The following is an 11,361-nucleotide window of genomic DNA, read 5'->3' on the forward strand; positions in this document are numbered from 1 at the left end:
AACACCATTTAGAACACCACTCACTGAGATGCAGCTCTTATCTGTGCCTGTCAGTGAACAATGACTATGACAAGCCATGTTCAATCACAGATCACAGTTGTTAGCAGAGCTAATTACAGCAGTCTCAGGTGAGAAGAATCCCAGCAGCTGCCTCTAAGAGACTTCCATCACAGGGGCTTCGCAGGTAAGCAATGAAAATAGCCCCTTGGGGATCTTTAAACAACAGTTCTCTGCAACTCTGAACATGGACTCATCCACAGTTGGTGAGAGATCATGTTCAAAGGAGAACCACCAAAGGGAGAAGGAGGAAAGGGATGCTTAAAGCCAGGAAGGGAAATGTTCTGGATTAAATAAGAGCAGAACTGGGTATTTATTATTCCTTGGGCTGTCTGACTCACTGCATAACCTTATAAAGTCATTTCCACTTTCTGGGCCTCACTGTTCTCATCTCAAAAATAAGGATAGTAATACCTGCCCTATTTATATCATGGGATTGCTGAAAGAATAAAATATATATATTTAAAAATAAAAGCTGGGGAAAACTAGAAAATAGAACTTTAGGTAGTGTAACTGATTCCCTTTGTCTTATTTCACATTTTACTTATAAATGATGGAAGGGAACAACAACAAATATTGGTGCTATTACAGAATCCCAGATTTCATTTTCTCATGCTTCCAGTTTTTTGTGGTTTGCACATCTTCAGATTTGCCTGTCCCTCCCCAGTTTGTTCTCAGCATCAGTTCTGGGGTAAACTCATCTCCAGTTTGAGGAGCAGAGGAAGATCCCAAGAATCTGAAGAGACCAAGCCCCTGTATTTATTTAGTCTCTTGTCTTTGTGTCTCCTGCTGCAGCCCAAGTCTTGAAGGCCTCCTCCCAAGTCCTGAAGGTGTATCCCACCTGTGGGACACCTGGTTTGCGGGGGACGTTGGCCCTGAATGAGAATTTCTAACGTCAAATTGGGACTTAAGAAGACACCTCTAGAAAAGAACCCAAAAGAACCTGTAACGACGTGCCCTAAACATGTCTTAGGCTGGGTCTGTAACTACATTCTTGTTCCTGCTGAAAATCGCAGCATCCTTCTAACCAAGCAAGGCATGTCCACTTATCTGATGGTGCTGTCAGTGATAGAAAGGGATCATATTATGGATTTGGCAGGGAGGAAAAAGATTTATTTCCAAGTTTTGAAGATTTATCTTTTCCAGATATGCAAAACCAGTCAGAATATTTAAAACAAAATCAATGAAAAGTGATCATGTTTTGTGAGCAGAAGGAACCGTTCTTGACTTCAAAATAATGAAGACTTATAAGGATCCCAAATCCATGATAAAACATGATTTGACAATAGCAAGTGAGCAGGACTACCAAACCCTTAACTGCCCCCTTATGGAAAACTTTCTGAATGACTAATGGAGGCGATGTCTCCATTTAATGAATGTGTTCCGTTCAATGTTTAAATTTCCCCCTTTTTCTTTTCTCCTCTCTGCTGTTTAGTTTTTTTTTCAATGTTCAGCATAACTAAAAAGTCTTAAGTAGGGAATTGCACATAATTATAGGCTCCACACCAATGACAATGTGATGCCTCTTCTTAAGTATTCATAATCATTTTTGTACTCTTCTTTCCTCCTTTGGACAATTTAGTTAGAATGACAGCAGTGTCCTTTATTTCTCTTGAAGGCATCTGCTTGTCTCATTTTGTGTACAGGTCATAAAACATCAAGAAACACAGTAATGTATTTTTTAGGTAGTCACATATACATAATTTAAAAAAATGCTTTAAATTAATAGAACAAAAGTGGGAGGGAGTAACTAAATTTTATCTATTAAACTTATTTGGTGAGGTAAGGAGGTTTAAAAGACTATCTTTCCAACTCAAAGGCTGTGACCACCCTGAACATGCTGGCTTGTGCCTGCCAGCTGACAGGTTGTTTTGTGCTGTTAGGTGTCAACTCAGTGACATCCTTTGGTCTCTCAACCTTTCCTTTATTACTGGCTTAGTGAAATCTGACATTGATAAGAACCCTAATTTGAGAATGTTTCACAGAGCAGGATCATGGCCAAATTCAGGAATCTTGCTAGTTTGCAAGACGAGAGAATCCATGCAGAACCAAAGGCTGATACTAGAAGTCAGCAATCACGATGGGAATAAATCCCACAATCTATGATTTCTAAATATCTTAATCTCCTCTGACCTTAAAAGAGGGAAACTGGCTTAATCTCGAGAATATCTTTACAAGAAAACACACAGTAAGGTGGAGTGAAATCCTAAAACATAGCTCTTCTGGCAGTTCTTTCCAACTTCTGACATCTCTTTATTACCCAGATTGTGAATCAATGCCCATTTTCTCTTTGTAGCATTAAATTCATAACAAAGAACATACAGCAATTGCCTCACTTACCTGGTCTAGGCTTAAGTCTTTCTGAATACAGGACTTTCTCAGGTGACAGTTAACCTAGTCTCATGATGCAAATGTACGTTTTAACTCATTTTTAAGGGAAGTATTTTCTAAAATTTATTTCCCTCTCTTTTGCCTTAGTGGCCAGGCCACAGGCTGACTTTGTTGTGAGGACTCAGGATCACCACTGAGGTCTTCTGTGCAATGCAATGCTGCAACAAAGCCATCAGGGTTTCTGAGGCGAGCTGGGTCACAGTGTATTCTAAGTAGCACAATGAGGCCATGGGCTCAATTTGCCTTTAACTTGTATCATCTAAACTTTTTGGTGATCTCAAATCATTAACAAAAGTTCCAATTAATATTTGGCCTACAGTATTTCTAAGGATAGAAACTTTTCCATCAGGAATTCAGTTCAAATATACCATTTCAGCATAAAGAAGGGATATGCATGACTCTCAATATAGGCCTATGGCTGGATTCTTCTTATTACTACTAGTCCATTAGCTGGCACTTCTCCTATATGCTGCTTCTCCCTCTTTTGTATGACATTAATATTAATATTTCCCCTTTCCCTGAAGCATTATGTCTTTGTAGGCTTTAGAATTCAGAGCTTTAGCTTTGGTCGTCATCTTTGAACTTGAGAGAGGAGGTAAAATGCAAAACGTCAGTGCCTAAACTGAAGCCTGACCGAATAAGGCCATTCTCTCTTGATTACGTCTCCATGTTCAACATGAATTTGTATCAGTAGAGATACCAGATTTGTTCCAGGTACAGGATTTTGGGTCACAGCATCAAAGTATCCTGTCTCTATGGTGAACAAGAGTCATGGGTCTGGTGTGCATATCTGTGGACTACAATGGGTTACTATGGTTTACTCTTCAGTGTCAGGGTCACTTTTGAGGCTTCTGAACTCTCCTGCCCACAATTCAGCCAAAAGACAGGTAGAAGGTTATGGCTACCTCATTCTGGTACTGCCCCAACACTGCCTGCCATTTTCGGGTGCTGAGCTAATCAATTACCTCTGGTCTTTAGCTTCTTTCTGGATGTCTTTTCTTAGAGGGTCAAATGAGATATATAATAACTTACTAAAAAATGGATACTATGCTGTCTTTTCTGTATCTTTCGGTCATCATCCCACCGCAATTTTCTTTTAATTACTTCTTCTCTCTTCACCAAAATTGTTCTCAATAAGGTCAAGGAAACATTTGTTTTCATTTTCTATTGCTGCTGTACCAAATTACCACAAACTTGGCTTAAAACAACACAAATTTATACTCTCATGGTTCTATAGGCCAGAAGTCAGAAATCAGTTTCATAGAACTAAACTCAATGTGTCAGCAGGGCTTGCTCCTTCAGGAGGCTGTAGGGGAGAATCTGTTTTCTTTTCTTTTCTTAGCTTTTGAAGGCCATTCACATTCCTTGGCTCATGGCCGCTTTCTTGTATCACTCCAACCTTTTGCTTCCATTGTTGAATCTCCTACTCCCTTTTCCCTAGTCAAATCTCCTTCTGACTCCCTCTTACAGAAACACCTGTGATTACATTAGGACCTGCCTGGATAATCCTAGATAACTTTCCCATCTCAAGATCCTTAATTGCATCTACAAAGTCCTTTATGCATGTAAGTAACAGGTTCCAGGAATTAGGACCTGGATATCTTTGGGGACTATTCTTCCTATAGCAGCATTGATTTTCTGATTTTCAAATCTGATGTCTTCTGTTCAGTCCTCATCCTAACTCTCTTGCTATTTGATACTGTCAGTTACTCAGGGAAAAGCTCCTCCCTGACTTTCATGATTATTTTCCACTGATATGATTTCTTTATTGTCTGTCTCTCCCCTAGAATGCAAGACTCTGAGAGTAGGAATCCTGGCTATCTTGCTTGTTGTTTTATCCCCAGTGCTTGGAATAATACCTGCCACTATCAAATCACAAAAGGCATCATATAATGTAAATTGGATGAACTTCTCCCATTCCTATTTCCACCACCACTCTCTTATTTTCCTTCACGGGCAACTTCTTCTGTTCTCATGGGTCAAGATTAGTATTCTCCAGGGTTTGGGAATAGCTTGCTTTTCTCCTTATATGCCAGGTGGCCACAGTTCCAACCATACTCAGTGGGCTTTCAAATGTATACCTTAACCCCAGACCTTTGTTTTGCACTTCTAACTTTAATCTTTACCTTGATATCCCACAAGCATGGAGAATTCACCATGCCTCGTCTTTCCCATCCACCAAGCACAGCCAAAAACCAACTTTTCCTTCCTCTTATATTCTCTGCCTCAGGGAATAAAAAGTATCAGAATTCATCCCATAGTGTAAGCAAGAAAACTAGGAGTTATCCCAGAATCCATGCTTTCTCTCTACTCCCCTCTCCACATCACTATCCACCCATCTAGTCAGTCATTAAGTTCTGTCAACCTCACTCCTAAATATCTCCTGATATCTCTTTCTATCTGACTCCCATTGCCTTGGTTCATGTCCTCATTACTCCTGTGGAGTAGGATATAAATGAACTCGCCAATGTGTTCCTCCTGACTTCTCTTGAGTATGGTAGAATGTCACACTCTTAAGCTTTTTGGAGGTGTGCCAGAGTTGCTGGTCATTGCCTGTCCTGCTTCTGGTCTCTGCCAGTGGGCAGTGACTGTGATTTGCATACTGCTTCCATAGCCAGTTGGCCCAGGGATGGGCTTCTGTCCTAAAGGTGGCTCCTTATATAGATTTGGTCAGCCAACTTAGGTCATGGGTGCCTGGTTGTAAAATATAAGCTGAGTAAAATTCCTCTTTTAGGATTTCAGAATAGAGAAGCCTGAGAGGCTCAGGGTGCTGTATTGCTGAACAGAAAGGTCAGCAGTAATGATGGGCATGAGCAGGCTGCAGCTATGAGGAAGCAGATACTGTGTGTAAGCAGGGGAGCTGTGAGCCAGGAGAAACCAGGGAAGAAAATAAGCCAAGGCACTGTGAGAAGGGTAATGTTTCAGTTTTGGGTGGTTCTTTAATTGGACTTCTGAAGCCTGGCTGTATTGTGATTCCTACTGTCAGATGTCCATGAGATTGCTGCGTTATTTAAAAAACCCCAGTCTGAGTATGCCCTTGTTTCCTGCAATAAACTGGCCAAAGAGCTATGTGTTCCAGTAAGCTCATAATGTTATGAGGAGACATGTGGAAGAAAGAGGCACTATTCTAGAGCAGAAATATGAAGTTCCAAACTATTCCACTTCTTCATAAGGCATTAGGTTGAAGCGGGGAAAAAAAAGGAAGGTTGTATCACTTTTTCCTTTGGAGGTGAATGAGGAGCTTCTTATATCAAAATTAATCTTCATATAAAAGGAACAAATTGATCCTTGCAAACATAATTTCGGAAAGGAAAAGTAATTGCTGCTACAAACATCACATGAAAATCACAGTAATAGGTGACATAAAACTGATACTCGCCAGTGGGATAATCAAACCACCTTTTAGATGCCATATTTCTAGATATCTACCTTTCATTTTGCCAACTGTTGGGACCCATGGGTTTGCTGAAGATCTCCAGGATACTTAGTCACATGACCGTATGCCACTCTGAAATAAGAATTGATGAGTAAGTTTATTGAAGATCTATAGGTTAAAACCAACATTAGGTATATGTAACTAATACTCTAAATATGAGATACCTTCAGAAAGCATCTTTCTGTCTCCCTCTATCCCTATATATTTGGTGGATGAATTTTTCGCTGTTTAGGATAAAAACAACAGGTCATTTCGGGACTCTTGAACATTCTCAGGCAATAGAATGCCCCATAGTCACTTGAAATTGTTTTTGGTGCACCTAATGTCATAATCAAAACTTAAGACTTGGTTTAAAGTTAAGTTGTATCTTTTCCCTGACTGAGAAGCCATGTCGGGGTGGGAAGCTGAGGAAGGGGAGCGTCTTCCTCTCCTTGTTCTTGGCAGCTTCTGATCCTTCTAGAGTTGCTATGGGAGAAGGAAAAAGTGGAGACGGGAGAGAATGTTCTTATTTCAGTGGTGGAGTTGTACACTGGCCTACTTTCTGGACCCGATAAATAGTTAAAGCAGACCACACTTGGCATAGGCTGTTGTGGTTTCTTGGGAGACTGTACCCATTACTGGTGATGTCTTGCCCGCAGTTCCCTGATTCGGGCAAACGGGCTCTCCATTCAAGCAGACCCCTCAGCCCCTAGGAACCCAGTGTTCCCCTCTGGGTCTCCCCTTCTGAGGTGTGCCTGCAACGAAGGTGCCCTCATACCAGCCCCCTCTCACATTTGGTTCATATTTGGTCCACGAGGACACACACACACAGACACACACACACACACACACACACACACACACACACACACACACACACACACTTACTTCCCTGGGACAAACTCAGAAAAACAGCATCAGCTGCCTTCACTGTACAGCCAAAGCTGCTTGCTAAACTATCTCTTGCCTGATTTCCCAGGAGAATTAGACCACTATGTTCTTCTTACCCAAGGACATACATTCGCTTTCCAGTGAGTCCAACTTATGCCCCTCCCTCTTGATATGAAGTGACTCCCAACCTTTCTACTTTGGTAGAAAATAAGTGAGAGGACATCTTATTTTTAAAAAACTCCTCCAAAGATCCTCTCTCCCAGGTTCATAATAATCCTCCACGTGATCTAGTATTTCCTTGAAATGTAGCATCTATTATTTCTTCGTGCCTCAGCCAATACTTTAGTTTGAGCATCCTATATCATGGGATTCTTGTTTGAAATTCTAGTATCAGAAATTTGTTGTTGAAAACCTGTTTCACCTTTAGTCTCTGCACTTCCTGCAAACCATAACCACGTGGTTATACTCAGGTAAGAAGGGCTCCAAGAGAACAAATGTCTCTAGGCTTTCTGGCCAGCCATGCTTTCTGAAGGAAACCAATGGATTGTCTCCATCTTAGTTGAGCAGACACTGAAAGAAACTCTTGGAACCTTTCCAACTGGTGGTCTAGGAGAAGGATCAGCAACCTAGGACCTAGGGGCTACACAAATCTCATCCTGCCTGGAGAAGGCAGGAATGTACACAGGACACCCAGACACACAAGTGGAGGACCTTGTCTGTGGCAAGGTTGTATTGAGAGTGGGATTGTCCTGCAAGACTACTAGAAGGGACTGTTGAGCTCAGCAGGCTTAAGGACAGGAAGAAGGACTGCAACAGGCTGGGGCAGGGAGGTCAGACATCCCTGAGTAGTCAGGAGCCAGAAGGACTGACTATGGATAAAGGCAGAAAGCGAGGGAGGCTACTGCTGCTGGGGCAAAAGCACATTAGCTAAGGCCTTCACAATATGGATCCCAATCTACCTTGCCAGTCTCATCTCCTTCACTCTCCTCCCCTTTACTCCAGCCACACAAAGCCACCTGGCATTTCCTGAATATGCTGTGTCCTTCCACACCCTCATATTTTTACATATACTGTTTCCTTATAGAATACCCTCCTCACTCCCAATCCCCATCCATTGCTTCTATTCAGCCATCAAGACCTAGCTTAAGTCTAATTTTCTGTGAATCATTCCTGCTACTTTCCCCACCTGGTACCATTTGACACATGTCAGTTCCAGCCCTCATTGCACTATGCTATGATTTATTCACTTGTCTCTCCTTGCTCCTTAACAGATAGTATCTCAAAGACAAGGACTATGATTTATTCATTTCTGTACTCCCACTACCTACTACTGTGCTTCAATGCTGTAAGGACTTGTATTCTCTACTGCTATGTAACAAATTATCATACATTTAGCAGTTTAAAACAATACATATTTATTGTCTTTCAGTTTCTGTAAACCAGAAGTCTAGACTTGGTGTGGCTGGATTCTTGGATTAGAGTCTCACTGAGCTGAAATCAAGATGTTGGTCAAGGCTGCAGTTCTCATCTGTCGTTGTGGATCCTCTTCTAAGCTTACTGATTATTGGCAGAATTCATTTCCTTGAAGCTATAGGACTGATGTCCCCATCTTTCTGCTAGTTTTTGGCTGAGAACTACTCAGTTCCCAGAGGCTACCCAGTTTCTTGCCATGTGGTTCCACTAGGCAATTCACAGAATGCTTGCTTTCTTCCCGGCTTGCTAGAGCACATCTCTCTACTTTCCTCTTTATAACTAAGCAGAGAGAATTCTCTGCTTTTAAAGGGCTCACCCAGTTAGGTCAGGCCCACCCAGGATAATTTGCCTTTTGCCATATAATGTAACATCATCACAGCAGTGATATTTCCACCCACACTCAAAGGGACAGGGAATTATCCAAGAGTGGGGATCACTGGGGTCATCCTAGAATTCTGTCTACCCCAGGGTTCAATATTTGTGTCAAATAAATGTTCTAGAAATTTGTAAATTATAAACACTGCTATTCAATTGCTAAGATTTTGTTCTTTTCTTTTTTTTTTTTGAGAGACATGGTCTCACTATGTTGCCCATAGTGACTCAAACTTCTGGGATCTTCTGCCTCAGCCTCTCAAGTAGCTGGGACTACAGGCATGTACCACTGTACTCAGCTTAAAGGCCTTTTCAGTTGCTTCCAGATTTGTGTTGAATCCAGAATGGTTGGGGATACTGTATGTGAGATAACAGGAGCCCCCTGCAATGAGTCCAGGGAGTACTGGAAATCTGGGGCTGTGGGACAGGACCTGGCTTGCCAACTGACTGGCTGTGTGACCTTGGGTTAAGTCCCTGATATTCTCTGAATTCAGATTCCTCCTCATATATAAAATGGGAGAGTGGGACTAGATAATGTCTAAGGTCAGCTAGCTCTAATATTCTATATTAAGACTGAATCATCCTGATCAAATTAAAATCTAGTGACTCACAGTATCCAAATTCATTCAAATAGTTTAAAAAATAATTTCATTACACATGGAATTGCAGTGGTAAGATTTTAAGAGGAAAGGCAGTTTTGTTTTCAAGTGAATCCATTTCTACATTGGCTTAATCTGACTAAATATAAATAAGGGTATGCAAATACATTTCTACTCTTTACATAGAATGGCAAAGAGTATTTTATCTTTAGATGACATATTTATGAGTGATTTTTTCCAAGATATTAAAATTTGATTTTAAAAAACCTACTGTCTTAAAATAAGTTAAATTAACTCAATGGATAGTAACTGAATAATTATGAAAGGCAGTCCTCAAATATTACAAATCAATTCAATAACTGTGTAGAGAATGTTGAGATTTTTATATAAATTTTAGGGGTTTAAGTCTTTCTTTTGTTTTTCTCAAATGATGCCTTTTTGGCTAGGATAATAATTCTCTTCTACTCAACAAAAATGAACTCTAATTTTAAACAGGTATTATTAAATCCCACTGAATAGGCTTCATGCAGATGTATTCCTTAAAACATCCCTTTATTGACTGTGCACAGTTATTAACAATTCACATTTCACTTTATCTACTGAGTGGAAGAGCATTTATTCTTTCATTAAAAAGTTAAGCCCTCCGGGGCAGCAGCAGGAATGCAGAACCTTCTTCCTATAAACGGCATTGCCCAGTGAATGTGAAGTGCTTCTCTATTAATACAAAAAGGATAAATAAGACAAATGGACTTCTCTCTCCCTCCATCATCTCCCTCCCTGCCAGTATGCTCTTCTTATTTCATAAAATGCCATTAGGCAAATAGTTCCCACACTGATATGTCCATCAACCAAAAGAGGAATGTCAACATTTATTTGGCACCACTGAATTCAGAACATCCTTAGGGTTTTGTACAAGTGACAAAATGAGTATCAGGCCATGGTCATTTCCTTAGGAAGATGCTTTATGGGAGGAGAGGGTGGAAAATCATGAGGACATAAGTCAGCCTCCAGTACTTTGCTGCTCAAGTTTCAGGAGCTGTTTTTCAAGTTTTGAGGTGTTTACTCGATGCATCATCAGAAACTGGCCATTCAAGTGAAAGACAGGAATGTCAAATTTATACCTTTCATACCAGACAGAGTTTTCTGGAAGTGTGATGTTTACCTCCTGTAAAATGAACTGAAACAGAGACAGACTAAAGCTCTGTAGTTTAGAGACCATGGGGTGATGTAACAACTGCAGTGATAAACGGATCCCCAGACCATTTCTTATGCTGTTTTCCTTATAGTTGCTTTTTTAGGTCCACAGTCATCTAACATCCCTGATTTCCAAAACTTGACTGGTTTCATTATATTTTCTACTTCCTGATCTTGCTGCTTTTCTGTTACCCTTGTTATATTCCGCATCAGGACAGTACTCAGTTCCAATGAAATAAAACATGTCTCAGTCGGGAAGCTGACTGAGAATTAGGACAGAAATGTTTTGGTTATAGGAACTGGAAAGGTGTATGTTACATGAAAACACATTGGTGCAAACTGCAAAACAAGATAAAAGGAATGAGGCAAAAGTTTAAAGAAAACACGAATACTGCACCTGCTAGTTAACTTTGACTCATTAAGAGCCAGAGTAAGAAAACCAGTACTGCTCAGAGAAAAACACTTAGGTGTAATGAGTTTTATGGTAATAAGCACTAAACTCTCTCTGAAGAATAGAAAGAAAATTTAAATGAAAAATCATTTAATCTCTTTTCCTAAAGAAAGGATCCAGGCAGATACTTTATACCACATCTAATATTCATTCCACATACATAAAAGCCACACTGTATTATGTTACCCTGTTTTTATACGGCTTGAGTACTTCCTTGGCTTCATCACAAAGGGGGCATGGGTCCTACAGGAAGAAAAAAAAAAATCAAGCGATTAAACCCAAAGAATGGCATTTGCCCTTACAAAAACAAAACAAAACAAAAAACCCCTAAGAGGCAGATTATACTTATTTTAAAGAATAGTTTTCTGGCCGGGCGCAGTGGCTCAAGCCTGTAATCCCAGCACTTTGGGAGGCTGAGACGGGCGGATCACGAGGTCAGGAGATCGAGACCATCCTGGCTGACACGGTGAAACCCCGTCTCTACTAAAAAATACGAAAACTTAGCCGGGCGAGGTGGC

At 40.6% G+C, this 11,361-nt stretch overlaps 1 protein-coding gene across 2 annotated transcripts in view; it reads right to left on the bottom strand.

The window, feature by feature from the left end:
* Window positions 1–9,731: 9,731 nt before the first annotated feature.
* The window catches only part of C6H5orf63 (chromosome 6 C5orf63 homolog), a 22,276-nt gene continuing 20,646 nt past the window's right edge, over window positions 9,732–11,361 (bottom strand). For both annotated transcript variants that reach the window (XM_025388448.1, XM_025388449.1), the window contains exons 4-5: window positions 11,030–11,086; window positions 9,732–10,375 (exon numbers count right to left, since the gene is read on the bottom strand). In XM_025388448.1, the coding sequence (XP_025244233.1) occupies window positions 10,199–10,375; window positions 11,030–11,086 (234 nt within the window). In that variant the 3' untranslated portion in view covers window positions 9,732–10,198. The remainder of the gene's footprint in view (window positions 10,376–11,029; window positions 11,087–11,361) is intronic.

This window comes from Theropithecus gelada, chromosome 6, assembly GCF_003255815.1.
Source record: "Theropithecus gelada isolate Dixy chromosome 6, Tgel_1.0, whole genome shotgun sequence".
In the NCBI taxonomy this organism is placed as follows: domain Eukaryota; kingdom Metazoa; phylum Chordata; class Mammalia; order Primates; family Cercopithecidae; genus Theropithecus; species Theropithecus gelada.